The 26,793-nt window shown below is 46.1% G+C and overlaps 1 protein-coding gene across 1 annotated transcript; it reads left to right on the top strand.

Annotated features, from left to right (window-relative positions):
• Positions 1–518: 518 nt before the first annotated feature.
• Positions 519–25,458, top strand: LOC149328090 (chymotrypsin-1-like). Its single transcript, XM_089561419.1, has 8 exons — positions 519–566; positions 706–733; positions 5,624–5,700; positions 7,202–7,302; positions 11,652–11,796; positions 19,527–19,641; positions 23,748–23,902; positions 25,163–25,458. The coding sequence occupies exons 1-8, from the start codon at positions 519–521 to the stop codon at positions 25,373–25,375; spliced, it is 882 nt and encodes a 293-aa protein (XP_089417545.1). The 3' UTR covers positions 25,376–25,458.
• Positions 25,459–26,793: the final 1,335 nt, after the last annotated feature.

Below are 26,793 nucleotides of genomic sequence, written 5' to 3'. Positions count from 1 at the left end.
AGAAAGGGTGTGAACACAGTGGACGCTGTGAAGAACGCGCCTTTATTGAGCGCATCCCAGTCACGAGTGATTTTCGTTTCTGCAACTCACATGCATTACGCTTGGTTTGCTGTGTAATTTGTGTTTTCTATTGCAGTACATACTGATATTAACTATCTACAGCGACGCACTTCATTAAGAATGCAAAGGTTCCAACCACGCTGATGAAATAACTTCATCCTGCTCATTTATTATTTTACCTCTCAGAAGTAACAAGCGAGTGGCATGAAATTTCATGCAAGGAATTTAGCGCAGCTAGCAAGCGAGTCCAATAGTTGAAATGTGGAATTGTTGTGCATGCTTCTCTTGGGGGGCGTCATGACGGCTCAACACATCCTTTTTCTTACAAGTGCGATACTCCACGATGTTTTCCGGATTCCGTTCAGCACATTAAGCAGCATAAGCTTTAATGCCATTATAAAATCATTTCTTGTCGACTGTATTCGTAGAAAGGTCCTCCGCCCGTACATTCCCGAAAAATGCAGATGGAATGGACACCGCCACGGCCTCCCATCAATCGCAGAAAGGTGAGCATGACCAGAATCCTCCTTACACTTTCACTTGGGGCAGATTCGTGTTGCTGAGGAGTTGTAATGAAAATTCAGGAACCAAAGAAAGAACAGGGCTCGCAATTGTCGCTTAGTTCGCTCTTATCTTTCTCTGCAGGGGCTGGATGCCAACATTAACACTGCGGGTAAGTAAATGATTCATTATGATGTCACAATAATACATAAGCCTTGAGAAGCGACCATTTGGGGCTGGTATACTATTATCAACTTGGTTCCCTCTTCAATGCAATGAAATAAGAATAAAATAAAAAATAAACTGTGTTAACATGAGTTGCTCACTTGCCTTTAGAACTAAGCAGGATGACATTGCTATGCAGTAAAGCGATGCCTACGAAAATAGGGACGCTGTAAGGCATTACAGTAAAGCACAGAAAGCGCCAACCGTTTTTAACGTTTCTCTGATTGCTTAGACATAGCTTAGTTGCCTTCTTTTAGCGAGCAAGACGCCGGATCTATTTTGGCCGCGGTGGTTGAATTTCGACGGAGGCGAAATTCTAGAGGCCCGTGTACTATCCGATGTCAGTGCACGTTAAAGAACCCCAGGTGGTCGAAATTCCCGGACCCCTTCACTACGGCGTCCCTCATAGCCTAATTCGCTATGGGACTTTCAACCCCCATAGAACCATAAAAATACAGTCAGCCCGAGAAAGTGAAAATGTGTTTTTGGCACTAGAGCTCACTGGAAAACTAGATTTTAGCTCAAACATCTTAGAACATGTGTTCGATAGAGGGTTGAAGAGTGTTTTCGAACACATTAAGAGCAATTCTAAAGTGTTCAACACAAAGACCAAACTACACTGTGAATTTAGACGGGCTACGAAATCTTTGACAGAAATGTCACTCTTGCGCTGTACCAAAGCAGCCCACTGTACTTAAAAAAATATTTTTTCATTAAAGAATTACAGACACTTAACTTTTGGGTGCGTGTTTTCTTCCTTGTAAGGATACGTAAGGCATTATTTTACATGGGTTACCATTCGGTATTCTCGTATTCGTCTGCGACGCTAAATAAACTATAATCAAATTTCTTTCTCGTGCTGTTTAGGTTTCAATTGCAACAGCCAAACGATGACTGTGACTTCAAAGAGAGGTTACAGGTCATTCAGGCATGAAAAACTGCAATACAATCAGTGCTGCTAGATTCGTTCTCATTCCGGCCCTTGAGGAAGGCTGGCTTCAGCACTGTAGCGAATTAAAAAGATGAAGCAGTGAATATGTCGCAGTTTTTCCATGCGTCACGTAACCTATAACGCCTCTTTGACGTCACAGCCATCGTACGGCTGTTGAAACCGAAACCGAAACAGCATGAAAAAAAAATTTGATTATAAATTATTTAGTGGTCCTATGCGAATACCGCATGGTGATTCATGCATAGTGTTACGAAGAAGACGAAGCCGAAGTAGACCGTGGCGGTCAGCACTTCACCACGTTGCCACTTCTTTGCCCCTCACCGTATCGCGCATCATTTCGTCGATGTCTTCTATTTACGATCGGGACGATCGCTCGGTGGCCCCGGGTAATGTTACGAAGAAGACAAAGATGGCATTGGTGCGGGACGGAGCGCTCGCGCTAGGCCAGCGGTCATTAAATCATCTCTTGTCCATCGTTCATCACGCCTCATTCTTCGGCTGGCCGCCACGTAACAATAGTAATGTCTTCGGCATCATTGTAGAGAAGAAAACATGCTACAAAATTAGGCTTCTATACTCCTCTAATAGCGACCAGGAATGAAGAAGTAAAAACTTTACACTTCAGTCCCACTTAGAAGCCTTACTCACCATTACAATTCCGTGTGGTATCCGATACTACAGCATTTCTTTTAAATGGTGGAATCCTCTCTGCCGTCTGCTGTTCATGGCAGTTTAGGACCACAGACTTAGTTTTACTTAACGTCGCTCGAGAAGAATATACGGTCGGAAAATGAGGATGTATGTATACTCTTCACAGTGGTTGTACAGACTTGTGTTTGCGAACTGCTTTGATGCCACACAGAAAGAATTTTTTCACATGTGGGCTGAAAAAAATTGGCAGTGGCTTAGCTCGGCTATGCCAGGATATACGTAGCGAAAGCGAGCGGAACGACGAGGCAAGCGGTGTGACGTCATAGCAAACGGCGGCGGCGACTCCGCGGCGAGGAGCGCGGTGTGACGTCATGCCAGATGGCGCGGCGAGCGCGCGGCGTCCGCCAGCTGCGGCGGTTGCTTGGCAACGGCTCAAGGCCTTTCGCTGTGCCTCCTCGGAGCACCGCCACAGCGAAATCGCAAGTTCGTGGCCAATCTAGCTTTCGCTACAAAAGTCGGAAACATAGTACCTGATACAAATGCGGCGATTCCGTTCATGTTCTTTTTTTTGTTATTGCCAGCCTTGTGAGGAAATTTTCAGTGTTTCTTTCACAAAAACACCACTCTGGGGAGAAAATTTTACTAGGTACTCGAAAATATTAGTGGTCGCTAGTCTGCAAACAACCGTTCAGAAACTTTTCATCCATAGGAATCGAGCTATTAGGCCTGAAAAAGAATGTAATTCCCACAAAAAAAAAACAACCGTAGTATTTCTGCACAGTGTTCTGAGCACAGGAAAAATTGGACTTGAAAATGTTCGCGTGTGTTAGACAATAGTTGTTGACCGGCATGTACTACCGCGATGAAAAAAAAACGCGAAAAACGCGCCGCCTACACTCTCCGCTGTTCTAGTTTCTTTCCATCGCGCTTTCACCTGGGTGGTAAAATAAAGACGTTAGAGTCCTTTTAGACTGCTTCACGGACGATTCTACCGACTTTTTGCTTCCACCATCACCCCTGAACGTGTTAAGGCCTTGCCACACTGCGGCAAAACGACATTCCGCGTCAGCAGCAGCGCGACAAACGGTAGGAGAAAAAGACAACGTGCTACTCTGCTGCCTGGGCTTTGAGGCTCCATCAGTACGCCGTTTACAGCGTTAGTGAACACATCGGCGGTCTTCTCGCAGCAGAACTCCAACCAGTGAACGAATGCTGCTGTGGCCAACTGATGTATTGCCTGCAAATTTTCGTGGAAAATGGATTTATTTCGTCGTATTAAGGCGAAAGCCTTTAGTGCCTCATCGTTGTCGACAGAAGGTTGTCAGCAGAGGTGTCGCGCTTTTCGGTTGGTCGAAATGGTTATGACGTCAGAGTGTGCGGATTCGAAGTAATGAGGTCGCACACGAATGCCTGACGCCCCCTTTTGGAGCAGACGACAACTAATAAAATAGTTGTCGTCCGCTCCGTCAGGGGGCGTAAGGCGTCCGTGGGTGACCACATTACATTCCTCATTACTGCGAACAGACCCATGGATACAACCGAACTCATCGATGCAGAGAGAGAGTCATACTAAAAAAGCAGTCAAAGTCGGGTGTGAAGGTGTGTAGTTTTAATGCGTAGTCAAAGTGTGTACTCAAATAAAGCCCTAGTACAACACAAACAGTCTCGCAGTCAATGCCAGAGAGTGCGCTAGAAAAGGCTTGCGCCTTGCAGCAATTCAGAGAGCCAAAGTGCCCCCTGAATTTTTGTTCTTGGGCGGGGTATCCCCAAGTGCCATTCGAAACCGGTGACCGAACTGCGTTGCGACGTCTATACTTCGGAGAAGCAAATTGTGACGACCCATTCTTCAACGCCAATTACCTTGTACTCCTGAGAAGCACGACACGACAACGCGGCGTGCTGGGACATTAAAAAAAACGTATTGTGTGGCGTCGCGGTGGCTAGAAAGCCGATTTTCCTTTGAAAACGGTGGCCTTGAGGAGTCGCTCGCTGTAGCAAGCCTCGACTCTCACGTGTGTGTCAGGCGAAACAAATTTACGACCTCGATGAACGAAAATGGCGGTGGTTTTTCTCCGCTAGCAAAGCTAGTGGCCTCACTACGACAGAGCAAGTCTATGCGTTTCAATAAATATCGCCGTAATTACGATAAGACATGTGCGATTTGATCTAAAGAAAGTTTAGGTCGAATTTCATATGTAAGCACGGAGTTGCCCGTTTTTCTCAAAAGATAAAGTTACATTTTTTCTTGTTTGATTCCTCTGTCAACTATCGCGCAAGCGCGTCGACTTCTTACAGATCTCGTGGTCATAAATTCGTTAGCGAGAAGATGAAATATGAAGCACGTTTTCTGCCATGTGTTTCAGCATTTTTCCAAGTAATATTCTATCCATATGGCGTTTATTTTTTAACCCACTACCTTGTCAGAAGCACGTTTTTGATGCAAACGTTTACCGTCGCACTTCTAAGATGTAATTAACGCACCTATGCACACTCAGCAATCGCCCACCGAATAAAGTGCACAAGGGCTTAATGTCATAAAAGAGGCAGTTGTGTGTCGTCGAGTTGGTTTTTCTTTCATTACTGTGAGTTTCCGAATCGTCGATGCACAGGTTCCCGGGTGATGCACTTGGTTGTCACAAAACCAAGTTATTCCGAAAAATTCCTTGTAGCGTGGTGAGACAGTGGTGGTGGCGGTGAAAAGCATTTATTTAATATTTTACAGAGAGGTGCTCGAGAAGAGGTCCCTAGTGGGTCTCACTTCTTACAATACCAGGCGGAGTCCCTCATTCCGGGATCCCGTTGTTCATGCCCGCTGCACAAGTCCGCCGAACCAGGGCCTGTTGGTCCGATAGTTCCTGGCAGCTGAGCAGGGCCGCCTCCCAGTCCTCTCGGGTAGAGGAAGGGGTGATGGGGGGGAGAGAAGGATTTTTTCTGCATGTCCAAACCATGTGGAAGGTGTCGGCCACCTCCCCACAGAATGAGCAGCGACCGTCAAAAGAAGGATTCAAGTCCTTCAGAACCGCCGGGCACAGCAGGGTGTTTGTAAAGAGCCTCAAAGCCGCCAACAATAAGCCGGCACCTTGTTAGCAGACGCAGTTCATGAGGTGTTTCCGCCAGTCTTAAAAACCCTTCACAGCCCTAATACCCCACGGATGGGTCACACCATTCCGACGCTATTGAGCAGCCTTGTAATACATTATCTGTTACACTTGATGTTCATATCCGACAATACAGGATGCGGTGTGGCAGAGCCGGTGGGAAGGATACACAACGGCAATCCGATAAGGAGCAGACGGCAAGTACCATGGATCGTAAGTGAAGCCCAAGACTCGAATTTGTACTCTTTGCCTTTGACACGCCCTTACCACTGATTTATGTAAACGAAAATCGGCGGCTAACTAGCGCTAGCTACGGGATCCAGAAAAGATATCACGTTACGCAAGTGCCATTTTATGCATATTTGGATGAGATGAGAATAGTTGAAAGCTAAAGTGTGCTACCACAGAGTAAAAAGCTGACGTCGTTCGTGGTAGTGTACTAGAATAGTTATCTGGAGAACGCATAGTCTTTCGGTAAATCCAGAATTGTAGCAACAAACTAGTCTTACCCAGCTTCATCACACCTCTTGAGGTGCTCGGATTCGTTAGAATGAAATGCTTGGGAAATGGGTCTTTGGCTCCACAGTGACAAAATGAAAATGCCTTGTACCATGTCACCATTTGGCCCCAAGTGCCCTTACGCCATAAAAATTCACAGTTAACATAACACATCCGGTTAAAAAAATTTTTGATTCCTTGTCTCTTTTATAGACACCGCTGTATATGCTACAATTGTTTATTTACTTATTGATTTTTGCTGGGACGTCACTGACAGTCTGCAGAGTTGCAATACCTGCGCTTACTACACATTTGCATGACATGAGCAGAGAACGGTACAATTCCAAAAGGTAATCACGCGCTGTCGTGGTTAATATGCCGACCTAGACTGGCTGTTGTACATACATGTATGCACTGGAGCAGGTTTCCCGTGCGTTAAACGCTTTTTGCGCATGTATTTATATTGGTTTTACGTTTCGCCGCTCCGCAGTGGCATAAAACCGATGAGTTTGGGTAGTCTTATGTGTTTTTTCTTCACTGCGCGTAAAGACCGCCATTGTACAAGCCGCCAGCTCTGTACACATGTATTGTTCTATGCAGTCACCGGGGAAATCCATTCCAACATTTGAAACGACTAATCACTTCGTGAAAGACGGCCACCGAGAAGAGCATTAGAAGTGTAACTGTGCTTTGCAGGAACTGATTGTGTGCTAACTCGTCGCGACTTTCAGGGGTGTGGGTACTACCCCAGGAGATCTAAGGTTTTTCTAGCTTGTAAAGATAAATGGTGCTCAAAATTTTCCGCGGTTTTTGGTAGAAGGCGTTTTAACAAAATTGCCTCTTCACGGATTGTCTTTTCATTGAGTTCAACACCACCCTTTTTCAAGCATTGGATTTGAGTAAATACTTGCTCATTGCTTTTTAGGCAGCCCGGGATTACTGACTTTGTTTTAGTGCATTACAAGGTCTACAAGGAGTGCTTATTTCCACAGTCCTATACACGACACCTCTCAGCCCACCATCGCACATGTTTCCGGTTTTGTAACCCTTTTATTTTTGGTAGGTGTCGCGCTCACGAAAGTTCGTAACCTCCTAATTTTTCTGTCCGCAGAATCGTTGCCTAAAGCCTCAGCTGCCGAGAAAGTAGCAAATTTAAGTTTATTCATATTTTTGTCGCAGTACTTGTACCCCATGAATTGGTTCGCTTTCTATACAGGTCGAACTGAAGATCCTTTGTAGCGTATACGCGCTAACATGTGGTGGAAGCATCATAACAAGCAACGTTATATTGACTGCGGCGCACTGTCTTATCAAACCGTGAGTATAACTGTATAGATTTTGAAGCTTACCCACTTGGTAGAAGCAGATGCTGTTCTTGGCTAAAGAAAAGCACTGATGGAAAACACACTTATTCATGGGACAAATAGCATTGTAGTGCGCAAGATTTGTATGTATTTTTCGCGCTTCTAAAGGCATGAAAATCGAAAAAAAATTGCTCAACTCTTCGAGACACTGTTTCTAATTACACGAGTGGTTTTGTTCTCGATACCCGGCTTTCAGCACAGTTTGCCCTTATTTCATCCGTAATAACCAAAGGAGGAGGAGGAGGAGGTAGAAGAGGAAAGGCATGGAGGCTAACCGGAAGAACAATCATAGTGCTACACTAAAGGGGGCAGGGGGAAGGGGTGAGGGGATAAAAAAGTTACTGAGAAAAGCGAGTACCACAAAATTGAAGTCACTATGAAAAATCAGCGTCCGTTAAAGTCCCAGCCTATCATGCAGGCCACAAGTTCGCAAGAAGCGGAGCAGTGCCTTGGAGGCCTTCAGTGCCGACGATCGCCGCGTCCAGTCGCAAAGAATCTTCATTTCCGTCAGTCAGCTTGGAGAGAGAGAAACAACTTTATTGCCATAGATTGGCGGGATTTAGGGCAGGTGGGCTTGGTGTGGCCCCCAGGTGGGGGCGACTTCCTGGGCCCACGAAATGAGTGCCAGTTGGATGCTCTTGTCTGGCCTTTTGAGGAGTTGGTTCCATCCGTCTTCGGAGGGAGCTGGCAGTAAGGTTCGAGGGGGCGGGTTTCCCGCGCAACCCCAGAGGATGTGAGCCTGGGTGGCGATTTCTCCCTGGTAACAATTTTGGCAGACGGGGTCGTATTCCCCGTCTGTGATGAGTGAAAGTCTAGAATGGCTAAGGATAGAGTGTGTCTGCAACCTGCGGAGCAAGTTGGCATGCGCTCGATTCAAGTCGGGGTGTGGAGGCGGGAACTGGCGTCTCATCTCTCTGTAGAGGTTGGTTATTTCGGCAAAGGTCTGGGGAGCCTCGGCAAGAGCGTCTGGGTCCGTGGGGCCGGCCGCCCGGTTGTTTAGTCCGCGGGCTAGTCGGTCGACCCCTTCGTTTCCAGAGTTTCCCGCGTGGGCGGGTACCCAGACCAGGTTGATCTTATGGTAGGGAGTGCAGCCGCAAGGATGCGTGCAGCGGGGTGGCAGATAAAACCTGCCGAGTAATTTTGTATTGCTCTTTTGGAGTCGCTGAGGACTGTGCGCGTACGTGGGTCAGCGATGGCCAGCGCGATGGCGGTTTCTTCTGCCGCTGTCGGAGAGTGTGCTACTACTGTGGCGGCGGTGACGAGAGTAGACTGTGGCGTGGTTGCACAAGCCACGTATGTGTTTGCACTTTGCCGTGCAGCATCTACGTATATTGCGTGTTCGTCGGCAAGGTATGTGACATCTAGTGCTTGGGCTTTCAGCTGACAGCGCGTATCATGGCGGCCAGGTAGCATGTTTTTGGGGATTGGTTTTATAACTAGGCGGCTATAGACCCCTATCGTAATGGGCGTCGTGGGGTGGACGTCGCCTATGCGGTTGATGTTGAGACGGTCAAGTATGAGCCGCCCGTGTTTAGTACGGGAGAGGCGGTGGATTTGGGCGGTCTTATTTGCCTCTATGAGTTCTGTGAGCGTGTTTTAGCGTACTGAGGTAGCCCCAGTGCCGCTTTGTACGCTGAACGTATAATGCTGTTCACAGCTTCCTCGTCCTTCCGGCGGAGGTGATAGCAGGGAAAGTAAGTAAGGAAAGCTTGCCTGAGCCGACAGAGGTCATCCTCCTTCATACCCCTGCGGCGGGTGCTGATGCGGCGGATAAGGTCGTTGATCTGATTGGCTGTGGTGCGGAGGCGCTGAATGGCCTCCGAGTTTTGCGTGTTGTTCTGTATTAACATACCCAGAACGCGGATGGTGCGGACCGGAGGTATGAGATGTGTGTCGACTTGAAGCACAATAGGTTCTTGCGGGTCGGGGAGGGGCAGGCGAGCTCGTCTGTCCCTGATGACTAGTAATTCGGACTTCGTGGAGGAGCATGTGAGCCCGTTCGCCTGTACAAAGGAGTGTATTTTATCGATTGCTGTTTGGAGGGAGTTTTGGATTTCCCCATCAGAGCCAGAGTTGGTCCATAGGGTAATGTCATCGGCATATATTGAGTGTTTAATGTGAGGTATCTCTTCCAGGAGCGGAGGGAGGCCTCTCATTGTAGTGTTGCAAAGGAACGAAGATAGGACTGCTCCTTGTGGTGTTTCACGGGTGCCTAGTGTGATCTTCTGGCTGTGGAGGTCTGCAATGTGAAGTTCTGCTGTACGGTTATGAAGAAAGTCGGCGATGTAGTTGTAAGTGCGAGTGGCTACATTCATTTGTGAGAGGTTTGCCAGGATGGAAGCATGTGACACGTTGTCGAAAGCCTTGCTGACATCTAGGCTTAGGATGGTTCGTGTAGCTCGGATGGGTCTCGGATCGAGGATGTCGTGTTGGATTTGCCACATAATGTCTTGAGTGGAGAGGCCGGTTCTGAAGCCGATCATAGTGGGGGGAAAAAGGTCCTCTTGGTCTACGTGAGTGTGGAGTCTATTGAGTATGACGTGTTCCATGACCTTTCCCAGCCAGGACGTGAGCGAGATGGGCCGAAGGTTGCCCAGCTCGAGTCGTTTGCCTGGCTTAGGTATGAAAATCACTTTGGCATGCTTCCAAGTGTCTGGAAGGCGACCTTCATGCCAGTGTTGGTTGAAGAGGTCCGTGAGTGCCTCGGCGGACTGATCTTCGAAGTTACGAAGCATCTTGTTGGTTATGTGGTCGTCGCCAGCGGCCGCGGTGGTTTTAATCTGGTTGAGGGCGGCGCGGACTTCTCCTGCAGTGATGTCGGCGTCCATTTTGGTGTTCTGAGCACCCGTGTATCCTGAATGGATGGGAATTTCAGTGGAAGTATTGATGTATTTGTCTTTCAGGGTAGCGAGGAGTTCCTCATTTGTTCCCTGAAAAGCGTGTATGACACGGGTGAGGTTCCTGTGAGATGTGGATTTGGTGTGAGTTGGGTCCAGTAGATGTCTGAGCAAGAACCACGAGTTTTTGCATCCTAACTGGCCGTTAAGAAGGTCGCAGGTTTGATGCCATTGCTCCTGACTCCGTTTGACGGAGTAAGCTTCGATCTCTCGCTCCAGGCGAACGAGACGGAGCTTGTCAGTCAGCTTGGATCTAGACGCTCCAGCGCACGGCTGATTGTCTTTAGGCGCTGTAGGCAGGACAGTCACAAAAATTGTGGGACAAGAGCGTCCGCAGAACTTTTTCCAGGGGGCGGAGGGGGGGGGGGGGGGGCACACGATGGCCATCAAAAAGGAACTATTTGTGGTCTAAACTGCGCACATGAAACAAAAATTAGAAACAGCAAATAAGTGCTAGGCTTGGAGAACAAACACTGGAATTTATTAATGAACGAAGAATTGAACTCAATAAGCGAAATCCGATAAGTTAATATCACCTAAGCGTGCTAATCAAGCTGTGCAGTTGTTTTCTACTAGTGCATAAATAATATCCGTAATTCCAGGGGGGGGGGGGGGGGGGGGGGGCCTGCCCCTTTCCGGACGCCCATGGATATAGACACACGGCTTTGAGCACAGTTTGCCCTTATTCATGTGGAGTAACCAAAGCAACTTAAGGACCCGAAAATGGAAAATGGAAAATGACCCGTACGCGGTGAAAGGAGAAATAGAGGACCGCCGGAACGTTAATTACAACTGAAAAGCTATGTGGATGGGGTAAATTATACAATAGCCAGCAGAAAAAGTGGCCGCTAATAAATACGAGAAAGGCAGTACATAAATTGTGCATGAGGTAAAAGGCTGTGCGGTTGACTGCCGGTAAATATCCGCGATATCAATATTAACACAACGTTGACAGCGCTCACCCTACCTTTAAATCGAACGGTTCTAATAAATCTCACAGCTGTGCTGTTTGTTATGCTGGCTTATGGGCACAATTTGCTTTCATTGAAGTCTCTTCTCATGTTGTATGCTAAAAGCTCACCCTAATAACGCAATGTTTCAATGTAGTGGAATAACCGACATAGCGCTGAGCGGCTGTAAAAATAATGCTCTCTCTACACATATTTCATGCGCTATTGCCTAGAGGTTTCGCTGTTTTCAATTTTCCCGGCGGGCAATGAACAGGTGGCTCGTTTACTTTCGTGCAAACTCTATATCTTCGTCTCCTATTGTACAGTGAACACACTCTGGCGAGAAAGGAAGATTCTTTGGTACTTCCTGATGATTCCCTTTTGATTTACATGCCCTTTTTGATTGCGTCGTTGGTTTTGTAATTGAGAATAGGCATGCATTCTGTTTACTTCAGGTTGGGTTGTGGCGCCCCGGTAAGAGAGGTGCAGGTGTACTACAACTCAACGGTACACAGGATGGGTCCGTTCCTGCGCGCCGAGAGCATCATCCCCTACCCAAAGTATGATGATTTTCATATTTACGACGTAGCCCTGTTGAAGGTAAGTGCTTGAAGGAATCCTGAGGAAATTGGATGAATATGGATCGGCAGTTTAAGCATAAGTTCTTACCCAGAAAGAGCATTAGTGCAATAAGTTAGGAAATGACTGCAAAAGCAAACATTAACCATGCTAAGAAGCAGAATATGAAACTAAATAATAAGGGAGTAATTACTCATTGACGGCCACCCGAGCGCTGCCATACGGCTACAAAGGAAAGCTATACAGCCTTCTCAGAAACTTCGTAGTTACAGAAAAATTCGTCCTGGTCCGGGGATCGAACCCGAGACCACCGCTTCACCGAAGCAGTAGCTCTACCAATTGAGCTAATCGGGACGGCAAGCTTATGGTAGGGCGAGAGCGAATTGATCAATAACTCAAAGTGGGAAAAGTGTTGACCAAATGTTTAGGGGAAACCCCCAAGGTGGAGTAGATTTGTAATATCCGTCCCGGTTAGCTCAATTGGTAGAGCGACTGCTCCGGTGAAGCGGTGGTCCCGGGTTCGATCCCCGGACCAGGACGAATTTTCCTTTAACTACGAAGTTTCTGAGAAGGCTGTATAGCTTTCCTTTGTAGCCGCATGGCTGCGCTCGGGTGGACGTCAATGAGTAATTACTCCCTTATTACAAATCTACTCTACCTTGGGGGTTTCCCCTAAACATTTGATGCAACTAAATAGATTCAAATACGCGTAAAGAGGGCAGAGGGTGAGAAATACATTATTTCAATAGAAAGGAAACTAGACTGCACTGGTATTGAAAATGAAAAAGTTAAATCAGAAAGGGAATTTTATGGAATAATTAAAAAGGAAGCGCCCTGTTTTTTTATGCGAGATCAGAGGATCTTAGAGAGGAAGCTACGAGCAGAAATTTAACCAGTATGCTGATACTAGTACTGTACGCGGCAAATGCGTAGAAAGCGTTGAAAGTGTTTTGTTAGAGTGTGGCAGAGTAAAGCCAATTATTGATAAAGGTAGAGTCACAGGCCAGGCCATTAGGCACAAAGACTTAGAAGACGAAGATAATGAGACTGAAAGCGTGGTGGGTTTAATAACTTGAAGAAAACAGATAAGAACAGGGACAAGAGATAAGACGGGACAGGCGCTGATACCAACTACTTTTGAATAAGAACATTTGAAAAATTTTTGGCCTAAAGCTAGCCAGTGTCGCAAAGATAGAAGTGGATAATTCAAAATACCTGAAATCAGCAGAAATTAACAGGAAACATTTTTAACACTTAATGTAAAATGGAAAGATTAGGTAAAACTGCATAGGAAAACAAAAAATTGGCAGTGGCTTAGCTCTGGTATGCCAGGATATACGTAGCCTGAGGTGAGGGCGAGGTGTCCACATCTCGGTGGACACCTAAACCAGAGGGAAGGAGCATAACTGCCCTATTGAAACAGCGGACACCTCAACCGTGCTTTAAGCTAAGTGGCGGTTGAGACAGGTTCGTTGCTTAACGAGACAGTTCTTGCACGTCGTACAAACCCTCGTTAGGGCTTCACCTGCTTCGCCCCACTCAGACGCCGCTGAACTCAACGTTTCACGCATGTCGCTACTTACCGGCGTCAAGTCTTTTAAGTGCCATAGTCTTTCACACGTCGCACACATACCCAAACGGATTGCTCACAAAGTCGGCCTGAAAGGCCCGAGTCGCAGTGGCACCTTCACTGAGTTTCACCGTATAGTCCGTCGATCAGCGAGTCTTCACATCATCTTGAGGCTGCTGCTGAGAGGCCCCGGCACGCCACTCAGCCTCCTGGCGACGCCGCTTTGCTAGGTGTTCCTCTCGTTTCTCTGGCGTATCCGCTGCGCGCTTGGCCTTCTGCTCTTGGCGCTCTTCTGCGCCGCTCACGAGCGGTTTTGCTTTCCGTCTCCATGACTGTAGCCTGGCTGTCGTTCCTCATCATCGTCTCCTTCTTCTTGTCGGCTCCGGAGCACCAGCTGCGCATCTGCGACGTCAATCGCTCCTCGCGCATGCGCAGTTTGGCTCATCCACGCTAACGCGAAACTGCTCATCCGCGGTGAGTGTAGCTCACGCTAAAACACGCGTAGTGGCGGCAGGCACTGCAGCTTTTCAACAGTTATACGTACGTACATACATACATACATACATACATACGTACATACATACATACATACATACATACATACATACATACATACATACATACATACATACATACATACATACATACATACATACATACATACATACATACATACATACATACATACATACATACATACATACATACATACATACATACATACATACATACATACATACATACATACATACATACGGAGCCGCCGCGGTGGCTCAGTGGCTATGGTGCTCGGCTGCTGGCCCGAAAGACGCGGGTTCGATCCCGGCCGTGGCGGTTGAATTTCTTTGGAGGAGAAATTCGAGGCCCGTGTACTGTGCGATGTCAGTGCACGTTAAAGAACCCCAGGTGGTCGAAATTTCCGGAGCCCTCCACTACGGCGTCTCTCATAGCCTCAGTCGCTTTGGGACGTTAAACCCCATAAACCAAACCAAACATACATACATACATACATACATACATACATACATACATACATACATACATACATACATACATACATACATACATACATACATACATACATACATACATACATACATACATACATACATACATACATACATACATACATACATACATGCATGCATACATACATACATACATACATACCTGTGCGATGTCAGTGCACGTTAAAGAACCCCAGGTGGTCGAAATTTCCGGAGCCCTTCACTACGGCATCTCTCATAGCCTTAGTCGCTTTGGGACGTTAAACCCCATAAACCAAACTAAACCAAACCATACATACATACATACATACATACATACATACATACATACATACATACATACATACATACATACATACATACATACATACATACATACATACATACATACATACATACATACATACATACATACATACATACATACATACATACATACATACATACATACATACATACATACATACATATATACATACATACATACATACATACATACATACATACACAGACAACAGTAAGATAATGAAGGGCTCGTTACGACATAAATATGAAGGATGCTAACAGGCAGCAAAACCAAAGAATGCATTTGATAATGTTTCTATTTCCTTTTTTATGTGATTAATCCATGGAAATGTTTGTCTAATTATTTTATAACTGAAAGGTAACCAATTACAATGAAGAACAAAATAAAATTGTAAAGAGACACTTAAGACTGCTTGCCATTAAGACTGCTTGCCACACATGACTGCTTACCGAAACCATTGTAGACCCACGGGTGAAATGTTTTACATAGATGCGTTGCCCGCGACTGCGTCCGAGTCTAAGTCTCGTGTTTGGGACTGTGTCGCAATGGCTTTTCATTACGTTGTCACTACGGATCGCTTTCACGATTCTGTCGAATTTCCTCCGCTTAATGTTTTCGCAACTCGACCTCGGGAGCGCATTTCTTGCACTTAATTGCCACTCTCGCTGGTGGAGTACGCCTCCTTGACGCCTCATCCGTTCCAGACTATCTTGCCGCGCTCATACCGTGGGGGTGGTCATCGTTGGTTTTCCCTACCTCTTCAGCCATCGTTCACACTTGCCTCCGCGGCGGTAGCGCACAGTTTGTAGAAACTGCAGAATCCATTGGCGCGGAAGAAGCTGTATATCAGGAATATCGAGATAAGCGTCTAGAGAAAAATTGGTTGTGGTTTAGCTCTGGTTAACCCTAGTTGAATTGCGAAAGCAATTGAGCGCGTTCTCCCTTCCTCGCTTCGTTCTTTCGTTGTTGCCTCTCTTTCCTGCTCCCCATAACGATTAGAATCCAGTACGGCGAACAGCATATATATATGTATATATATATATATATATATATATATACCAACCGCGAGGCGACACCTCCTCTCCCTCTACCCGAGCCGAGCACATCTGGTGGATCGAGCGGCGACGGCAGCAGCGTCGACGGCGGCGCCATCTCTTGGAGCGCGGCTGCGGCGTTGCTAGGCAACGGCGGCTCAAGGTCGTTCATGGGCCACGGCATACGGCTGAAGTGCGACCACGCGACGAGCCCAGCTGGCTGGCGAAGTGTTGCTTTCGCAACAATAGAAAAAGCGAAATATTTACAACCCGTACATAAGTAACGTCCTTTCATATTGTTACTTGACATCAGGCAGATGAAAACAGAACATGACCGATGGTAATAGCATTGTTTAAGGTTGCAGGCCTAGCGCAGGTGCAAATGCCCACGGTATTGCCCGCTGCGCCAGTTATAAAGCGCGTAACATGACCCCTGGCCGTCCTCCATCGAGCGATTGCCCTTACTGCGAACTATAAGGGCGTTGATGATGTGAAGCACGACATAACAATTAGACTGAAGTAATGCTTGACCGGAGAAAGAAAGAACGTAAAGAGCTTGCCGCTGTGGTGGATTACAAGATGACTAGAAGACGTCAGGGACTAGAAGATGAAGCGGGCAAGGCTCGCGCCAATTAAATCACGCTATCAGCATCCGTCAAATTATTCTGTTTTCATTGGCTTGCTTTGTCGTAGCATTTGGTGTGAGGTACGGGTATCCTCACCATCCTGGTCCTGGAGCTTCGGCGTCCTTCGTCCACCGTGTCTGTCGGCCGTGTGCTTCTGCCCACGCCTGCACCCATTTCGTCTTCGAGTCCATGACAGTATTCTTTGTTATGAAGGAACTTGAAGTTTGTGTCATCTACTGGCCATAAGCGATATGTCGGATAATCCTTTTTCTTCCTAGAAACTCGTAGGGCTGTGTGAAACTGACACCGAGCTTTTCAAAACGTCGGAATTGCTTTCAGATGCCCACGCAGGGGGCATAGGCTAAACAATTGGCTTAGACGTGAAAGTGTTTTAATTGTATTTTATTGCCTTAAATTTAGTATTGATGCGGACGGATGGACGGACCAAAAATCAGGGAGACACTAGAACCGAAATATAGGCCATCGAATTATTTCTTGAACAAAATGCGACATAATTTATGAATGATCACGCCCAACTGCATGTCCGCCATGCCAATACTTGATTGTCTTGGCCAGTGCCGACGTCAATTTATTAGTTTATGAAAGATATTACGTGAATACTAAAATCTTAAGCGCAAAACGTTTGACACTGAGGGCACTGTTTTCTCGGGCTAAATGAAAACAAAGTAATATTGCGCGTGTAAGGTGCTCCATTTTCTATGAGTGTCGACGTTTCAGTGAGATTGCAGCAATAATTTCGAGAAAAATGCATAACGCGTACACTGAGCCGCATATAGACGCATTGGTCACACTTTCCTTCAGTTAACACTACATGGAACAAATATGTTCAGAGCCTAGATGAAATAACCCGGCGGAGGAGAGAACAAAGACAGGAACTCTTTGATAGACTTAAACGGAGCTAGGTACAAATTGGGTGGCCAGGACCCGCCAAATGCAGCGGTGATTGTTGAGAGCAATTTCCCCTGCATTTTGCATTATGAATCTAAGAATAAGTTAACTGATGTTGAAACCAGGATCTAAATCGTAGCCTTTTTCAATGTCGCACATCCCTATAGCGGATTGCCTGACACACATTACGGCTGAGGCATGATCTTAAGGAGCAAAATAACTTTCACTTCCTTTGGTAGTACAATCCACAGTCCCACATTGCTAATAGAGCGCTAAGGACTCCGTGTCGCTGAAAAGTCGGCGCCATTAGCATTGAGCGAAAAATCGACCAAAAGTCCCCTTAGGAGAAACCTAGAAGACAGGCGTACCACATATGTTCTGTAACGTTGTGACTTCATCAAAACGTGCCCATCAAATTGTCAGAAAACTGCCCACCACGGCAGGGGGGAGTTAAACAACTGTTCGACGCGGGAGATTGGTCGGAAAGAGCAACCTGAGTCTCGTAAGCTGCAGTGATGGCAGCACCTGCTATAGCAGGGCTGGGATGCATTACTTAACCTCCGCATCAGTTCGCCAGGAGTAGTATGAGGTTTTCCATGGATTTTTGAATCAAAGCAGAAAATGACCACTGCCGCATATGTGGGCATTTATCCATTAACCCTCTCTCGCCATGACCTGAAGGCGCAGCTTATGCGTGCCCTCCAGCTTTCGCGTTTCCGGCATGATTGCGGACGAAGGGACGCGCTAAAAGGGTGGTAGGATTTTAACGTAGTTATACCGAGTAGACGTACGAAAGCAGAATTTAGCCTCGTTGGATGAACTACTGCTTGGAACTGCTTGAAAGTTGTTGAAGACAACGATGTACAATGCACAGCGCGAGTGTGTGTTGCGGTTTAACACAAAGCGTAATCGCCTGCGTCCATGGTAAAGTGCTCTCATGCAGTGACCAGCAAAGCTCATCTGCTAGCCACGCCAGGGCTTGGCCAATGTCATTCTCACGTCACCTAGGCTTAGCCAACCTCACCCTCAAGGTCACTATCCCGTTTGCTACAGCGGGTGCAACATTCCTCCGAACTAACACTACCCGAGCTTCACACAAGGTTCTTAGTTTTCATCGTTAGTTGGAATGTCTAACTATTATTCTGGAAATCACAAAATGAACAAGGGAGGGGAAAACCTCAGGTTGCTAGAGCCAACGTTTCGACAAGGGGACTTGTCTTCGTCTGGGCAAAGCGTTCATCATCGGCAGGGATTATATAGGGCCTTCGCTCCGAGGAGGAAGGCCCCGGGGGTGGGGAAAGAAAAAGGTGTGAGAGGGAATGCATGTCAGGAAGGGGAGGGAGGTGAATCATCATTCGCTAGGCTGCAATAGTGGAACAATCTATATCCGGGGGGTGTGCAATGAACAAAAGGCTTTGAAGGGGCTGCGACGGGGGGGGGGGGGGGGGAGACGCGGGGTGAACCTGCAAAACTCAGATAAAAGGATTAGTCAGCGTGGTACAGGGAAATGAGAACAAGGGGAAAAAAAAGGGGGGGGCGGGCACTGGAAGGAGAAAGGAAGGGGGGCATTTCCAAGGAAGGGCAAGGCAGGGGGGGGGGGGAAATGGCTCGTGTTCAGAGAAAGCCAAAAAGTGGGGGCGGAGGGGGTAACAGGAGTGTCATGGTTTCCGAGAACTGGTAGCAGGGGATTAGGAGAAAAAAAAAGGTGAACAAAGGGAGAGGGTGACAAGGCCGGAAATGGGGTGGAAGATATGACGTGGGAAGGGTGCAAGGAGCGACAATATACTTATGTGAGGTTCTAGGAAATAGTCTGACCACGTGCAAGACATTTGTTAATTTAAAATTATGCTGACCCTGGAATGTACCTGAGAGATTCCAGGTTTCCTCTGGACATGTTGATCCCTGTTGGTTGCAGTGTTTTAAATTTGTGGATTAGGAAGTTACAGCAAAGTAATCCAGTGCGTGGACAGGATATGACTAGAGAAATTCAGCAGACGAACAGCCGCTTCGTTCAAGATGATGCAATCAAGTTCAACTGCGGCACATTTATGGTTGCAAACATTCCTAAAGTTAACAACTTTCCACTACGCATAAGCGCGCAGTAAGTGCACATGCAAATTAGTCGGGCCATAAGTTTATAGCTCAGGTTCATAGTCAACCTATGACCTGATTTAGAAAGAGAAAATTTCCGCACCATACCTGTTGCCACATGTACAGTTCTGCAAGATTGCAAGCTGTAACCAACATTATCACTTCGCGATGCGTTGTTGAAAACGGAAATGCGTGTTCTTTCCACAGCTGCGAAAGCCACTAAAATTTGACCCCTTCGTCAAACCGATATGCCTTCCTACTGACGAGATTCCAATGGAGGGCAAGAAGCTGACGGCCGCTGGCTGGGGAATCACATATGCCGGTAAGAGACTGCTAACCTAAAAAGCAAATCATTGACGTACAGATGCGGCCAAAAGTAAACGGAGCGGGCTTTTACATTCTAAGTGCAATTTCGCCTTCCCTGCCGGAGATAAAGAAACATGGTTTGCCCATGACGGAACACACTAGCGTCCACTACTAGCATGCACACACCACAGCTTGCATTTTAAATTAGGCAACGCGTGAAATATATTAGAAGCCAATAGCGAGCTCCGTTTACTTTTGTCCGCGCCTGTACATGCAGTGTACTTCGTTGTGAAACTAAGTATCATTTTTTTCTGTGTGTCTTTTACATTTTGCATTAAATGTGTTTCCATCCTGTTCGTTAAAAGGACCGTCTGAATTTTTTTCTTTTGTTTCTGTACTCTTTTTATGCTTCCGTTTTCTGCTATGCTTTTTGTTATCTTTGTTTGGAATCAACTCCCCTACGATAATACCCAGTTGGTGCTGTAGGTAACTGTAATACATAAATAAATAAATAAATAAATAAATAAATAAATAAATAAACAAATAAATAAATAAATAAATAAACACTGCTTAAGTTTATAACAGCCTTACCGTGCGTAGAAATTCTCGAAGATGGCTTTTGTAATTAAGAATTTTTTACCGTTTAGTTGCATAAAACTGCTGTCAATGCGTTTAACTTGCCTTTCTACGTGTAGAATTACACTTGAATGGTACTGTTCAGCAATACTCTGAAAATGAAAACTCATTTAAAGATAGGTTATTCCCCTTAGCATATTGGGGTATTCCTGCTTTCAATCATAGTGTTAGCAATCACAAGAACTGCGGTTAACGCTATAATGTCTCGAGGGAACACAAACTGTCTGCGTTTCACGCGTCGGTGGGGAACATAAAAAAATGGCTGGGGTTCAACTTGGCTTGAGCCTAGTTACACGAGCGAAAGCTCTCTTGCGTACGGTCTCTACTGTGTCAAATCTATTGTGAAGGTAAAGGTCAAGGGTCAATGTCAAAGTCAGGTACCGAGTGGTCATAGTGGTCATATTACCATAGCTTGGGCCATACCAACACGCAGTTTGGTTCGACCTTGCGAGGCACTCAAGGTCATTGTCTCATCAATATCGAAATCAGAAATTACACCGCCAGGAGTAGACCTTACGCTCCAAAAGACGAACGAACACGGCACGTCAGCCGCTGGGTAATGGCCACCTCAGACCCCCGATCTTTCCGTAAGACACCTCCTGCAATCTCGACATGTCACAAGGGAGGAGAAGCCAGAGTGGGAATTCAGGGGAAGCGGAGCGAAGATCAAAAGGGAGGCCGATTGGCGTCACATTTCTATTTGGGTTTGGCGTCACTGGGCGTCTGCTCTCTCCTGCTAAAGATTCTGAACACCGTATAGTAACCATTGATTTTAGATGCATTTCGTTATTTTCTGAGTTTTCCGCATCTTCTGAGCTGTGCATAGGGGCTTTGTAGCTGTTTTGTTGATCTTTTGAATTGTTTAATCTCCCTAAGAAATCCGTGTAAATAAAAGCTTTCCTTATACACAAATTTTTATTTGTACCTGTCATGCCGTCACATATAGCATAAAGCTCCATCACAAGCGGGTTCGGGGGTTCTACGTGGTGTGCATAAACCAATATGTGCAGCAGACCTAGTTGCCATTCCTCCAATATTATCAATTGCCAACGTGTCCATATAAGCTACATATGTCCATTTATTTACATAAACCACAGTTGCAGTTTTAAGCTTGCCTTTGCGGCAAACTTCTGTAGTCTTGTTTATAGCCGTCCTCCTGCATTGTCATTAAAGGGGGGGGTCTGTTCTTTTTCAGTGTTGTGCTCTCACCTCGCCGCATACGGCTGCAAGCGCCACAACGTACAATTCCTTTAGATCTGCCTTCGCAACGAACATTTTTTTGCTTAGTATGGCTCGTCTCGAAACTCAGGCGACTCAGAACGAGCGCAAAGTGCCTGCTGAAATTCATTTGCTGTCTGCTGCAGTCATAAGTCGGCTGTCTACTAATGAAACACATGTGTTCAAGTATTGGCCCTCCCTGAAGCTTATTTGCAGGCTTGTTCTTTTCATGCATATGTAGCCTATCAAACTTGGAGCGTAAATTCTTTCTCCGACGAAAGTGCAGCGCTATACATGCGGCGGGTAATACTGCATGTGCTGTTGAACATCACCTATCTTTGCTCGTAGGTAAAAGAAATAGCCGCTGCGACGAGACAGAACTCGTTCACGAACTCCTTCTGTTTATTTTGCGTACGTGTTTCTGCGGATGAAGTTAGCACTGCATTATTTTCTACAGACGCATTGTGACCGCGCTCAGCTCCTAGAATCATATGCGGTGATTTCAACGACTAACAGTCTGTCTTAGAAGACAGGAATGCGGATTCCCGCGGACGAGAACTTGTAGCCATCATTGGCAATTTTTGTCTGTGTGCTAAAAATGATGAAAGCTACGCATTCTTTTCGCTACTATCCTAAGCCACCGCTGTAGACTTTAGATTGCATTCAACTGACATGTGGATGAAGTGGACAGCGTCGCCTGAATAGTGGAGATCATTCAATTTGTGTGTTTTCTGCCAACTTCCACCTGCGTGGATCGAAATTCAGCCACGTGTCAACTGGGACAAGTGCAGAGAGCACCTAATATACGCGGCTGGAGTTATTATCGGCAAAATGCTCTCAAGGAAGGTGGCCGCAACTACAGTGGTCAAGTTATCCGACATTCTGTTGGCCCCAGACATGTGCAGGAACATTTGCGTATCGCCGATGAGGCCAGGTGGAAATTGATGAGGTAGAAGAACGACTGAGCCCAAAGACTGCATCAAACTCTGCAGGTCGCAATTTGCTTGCTAACACACCAGATTAACTGCATTCTTTCCAGTGGCGAAAATGTGGCCATTCATTAGGACTCTTGGTGGTGAATATTGTCCATCGAAGCCTCGTATAAGCAGGTTCCTTTACCGAGATAGTATTTAGGCTGTCGCGACGCAATTTTCACCATCTCCGTACGAAGATTTTCTGATAGGTCCGTTTATAATGACGTCACCAGAGTCACGTGATTCCAACTGGCCAGTCAGAGACAGCAGCGGAATTTGAAGTTTCCCACGAAATCACCAGACTGGTCCAGAGAGGTTTGTGACCTTATAACGTCTTCACAACGCGCCCAGGTTGCAACGTGCCCACCGAACAGTGACAAAACTTCCCACCGTTGTCAAATTCAATGTAGTTGCCACCTGCTCACCGCGGCGCAGCGCTTGATCCTTACGGGAGCACGGGAAAAGCAACCTCGGTATCGCAAGGCCCACCGTTGGCTGTGTTTTAAACGGTCACCTACAAGGGCAGTGGCGAATCGCTTGGTCGGTGTACAACTGCGCATGTAGCAGTATGCGGACTCCCCGTCATCTATGAATGCGATTGAGAGGATCGTGACGTCATTAACACCGCGCGACTGCCGGTGTACCATTCATAACGCACAGCCAAAGTATAATATTTGAGGACCCTCAGATTTTGAAGTGGCCCACTGCCAAACATTTCTTAAGGCCCCCACTATTTTAGGAGCAGGCCTACTCCAGAAAATGGACAAAAGTGGTTTAGTGCGTCGGAATACATCAATCCGATATCATAACCTAAAGGAAGGTACTCCAATACTGTAATGGGTTTGGTTTATTGGTTTACTAGGGTTTAACGTCCCAAAGCAACGCAGGCTATGAGGCACGCCGTAGTGAATGGCTCCGGAAATTTCGATCACCTGGGGTTCTTTAACGTGCACTGACATCGCACAGTACACGGGCCTCCAGAATTTCGCCTCCATCGAAATTCGGATGCCGCGGCCGGGATCGAACCAGCGTCTTCCGGGTCAGCAGCCGAGTGCCGTAACCGCTGAGCCACCGCGGTGGGTCGCCAATATTGTAATAGGTGATGACTCTCGCACACACCTTATAGGAAACAACGGAACGTGGTCAGGCAGGAGTTCTGGCGCAAAAATTTCAGAGAACATCAGACACTCATTCTGCATCGCAAACCATTAAAATAAATTGTATCGCTGTTTTTTATTGATGAGGTAAAGAAGGCACCAAGTTTTTACTTGTTTAAATTTGATTCACTTTTCAGGGTCTCGTTTAAGTCACGACCTTCTCTACGTTGAACTCGTTGCCATGGCGGACGCGCGTTGCGGAAAAATAATCGAGGCAAGCACAATGCACGGAGGGCAACGCGAGTTTGGTCCAGCAATTTGTACTCTTCATCGAGCGAAGGGCACTTGCGAGGTGAGCAAGATGTGAAGAAAACGATTGCATATTGTTTTCAAAGACGTGGCTGGCAGCGCTTTGATAAGACACACAATAGGTTATCAATTCATAATAAGTCTGAAAAAAGCTTCGATGTCTTGAAGACGGAACTCTCCGAGCACCGCTAAAAGTTCGATTTCAAAACATTTCACAGACGATACTTTCTAGTCTTGAGGATTCCTGCAGTGATCACTTGCAGGGATGAGAATAGCAATAACGATGCAAGACCCGTCATAACGCGTCTATTAGAGTGTAGTATGAAGAGTAACTTTCATTTCCACCCGCTAGACTGCAAGAATTGTAAACACACCTAACAAATAGTCTTTCATAACCTTTTACCAGTAATAAGGACAGTGATAAGTGTCAGGAATGCCATGCATACGTAATAAATTGGTGCAATATCTATCGCTAAGAGCGAAAAAGGTAAAGATATCTTTGCCTGTAGTGGCGCACGCTCAGGTGATGGAGGAGATTTTAATTTTTGCTCTGATCTTTTGTACGTGCCTGTGTATTCACTTATTCACTTCATTGTATGAGCTTAAAGACAAGATACTACCAACAGACATTACCTTAAAGATAAGTCACCACCAAAAGACACTTCTTTTTTTTACACTGCTGTTCTAATGCTACGCATTAAAAGCGACGGTGAATACAAATTAGACTCGGGGTGTAGAGGGCGAGTGTTCTGCCCTTCAGAAGTACTGTCCACTAGCCACAACACCCCCCCCCCCCTCCCCTTCGAGCTGAGGCATTGCCCACCCTCCCACCATCAATGTCTACCAACCTCTCGAGCTCAACTCCACACTACTAAAACTTCAGTCACGTGAGTGAAGCCTCTGCTTAGAGTGAAAGCATCAGTCATCATCGAGCGCAAATCAAGCTCCTTTCTGAGATTAAACCTAATGGCGCAAACCAAAACACATAAAGGTTGTCTGCATACCTTTATTTGCCGTGTGTCGGTTCCACTGTGTCGGGCTCTGAAGTCGAGACAACTAGGGCCAAAGAAAGCGTTGCTTACAAAAGAACTGTCGAGTCAGATGTCTGACCGTTCCCTTTTTTTTCGTGAAGTTCCTCAGCTTTGCTAATATTTTTTCATTTGTGTATCTTCCGCTTTTTTATTGTAATAACCATTTTCTTGTCTTGAAGCGCTTAACTTCCTTTGTGAAAAAGAGATTGAATTTTCGACTTGCTGATAATCAAACAACTAACCTTTTTCCTATCTTTTGTGCTTCTTTAAAGGGTGACTCTGGTGGACCGGTGTCATTCCTGAGTCGCAGAGGAAAGGCATTGCAAGTCGGTGTGGTGGGAGCTGGTACTAACTGCACAAAAGGCGAAATGTCATTCAAAGTATTTGCTCGGGTGTCGGCGTATACGTCTTGGATCAAGGAAGCACTCACTGATGCAAAAGGATGGAAGAAGCTTCCTAAAGGTCACCACATATACTTGAGCTAAACTCTTGTGCGAATACTAATGCGCTACACAGGAGTATTTCTTCGGAGAAGTAGCCCTGGTTCACAGAACTACAACCTACCAATTCCCAAACTGCTGCATTATGATTATGACAAATAAACTAGCGTTGGAACAACAAACATCAACGACTGCTGCAAAAATAAAAGGGTCATGTAACTTGAGAGTATGCCACACGTGACATCAATAAAACCGTTTTAACAATGCTTTGCAATGTTTATTGGAAAATATGAAAGAAGCATGTGGGGTTCGATGTCTTGCAGCTTTACAACATGTCGTAGTACGGACCTGCGGGCTAATTTACCAGTCTGAAGTTCAATAAAAACTATGAGTGGTGAAGTCACATCCGCTTTCCGTTCAGTAAGCATCAAGACGCAGCTGCTGGGGCAAAAACTTTCACACCATGCCTCAAAGTTACAAAATACGGTACAAAAAAGACTAATACAAAAAGTTTCGTGTAATTTTGCCAATAAAGGAAGTTATTAATAACGTGAAAAATTGCACTTGGCTGCACCTAGGGCGAATAAGACGAAAGCACCCCCTGCCTTAGGCATTTATTGTACAATAATAGCAAATAGAGGTCGAAAGGCCTTGCTCATGTTTGAAAGATCGCTTTCGATTGTTCACATCACAAATTTTGATTAAGGCACATTGAGTCTGTTTCATATTACATCTCGAATTAGCCTGCCGGTATGCCGGCTTCGCGAGACGCACGAAAGTCTGCGGTCTGTCGGGAGTCATTTTCTTGTTCTCATGCTCTGAAGTAACAATATATGTGCAGCCTTCTATTCATTGTGAGACTATTTTGCTCCCAGTGTTTACAGCCGTATTTAATGGAGGAAGCTTTTCATTTGTGTATGCTCGCAGCTGCGCTGCGCTTTAAGCGTGAAGTGACAGTTAGGCAGATCGGCTACGGAGGTAAATCATGTTTAAAACAGGGCAGAGTGCACATTTATCTTATGTTTTGCTCTAAAGTGAGCACTTTTTGCTTTGATCGTTATTTTTTCTGGAGTCTTTTTCGTTAACTGGCCCACTGGTGTCATCTAATAAAGTCATCAGGCGTTTAAGGTGTTTGACGAAGGTTTTAGGAAACACGGCTACGTGATCGAAACAGGCTTGACATTTAAGGCCAGTGAGGACAGTATACATCATTCGCTGGAACATCATCGGCACTGAATAGAGACCGAAGGACAACACCTTAAACTCATATCTCGTGCAGGCCGCCAGGTGTGATGAAGTAAATAGGTAAATTGGTAAAGTAGTTTTGGAAGAAAGGAAATGGCGCAGAATCTGTCTCACATATCTCGACGGACACCTGAACCGCGCCGTAAGGGAAGGGAGGAAGGTTGGAGTGAAAGGAGAAAGAGAGAAAGAAGTGTCGTAGTGGAGGTCTCGGGAATAAT

Source organism: Amblyomma mixtum, chromosome 9 (assembly GCF_055824585.1).
Source record: "Amblyomma mixtum isolate Tamu chromosome 9, ASM5582458v1, whole genome shotgun sequence".
NCBI classification, from domain to species: Eukaryota; Metazoa; Arthropoda; class Arachnida; order Ixodida; family Ixodidae; genus Amblyomma; species Amblyomma mixtum.
Note: the sequence above shows the minus strand (reverse complement) of the source record. Positions and strands in the feature narration are given on the sequence as shown.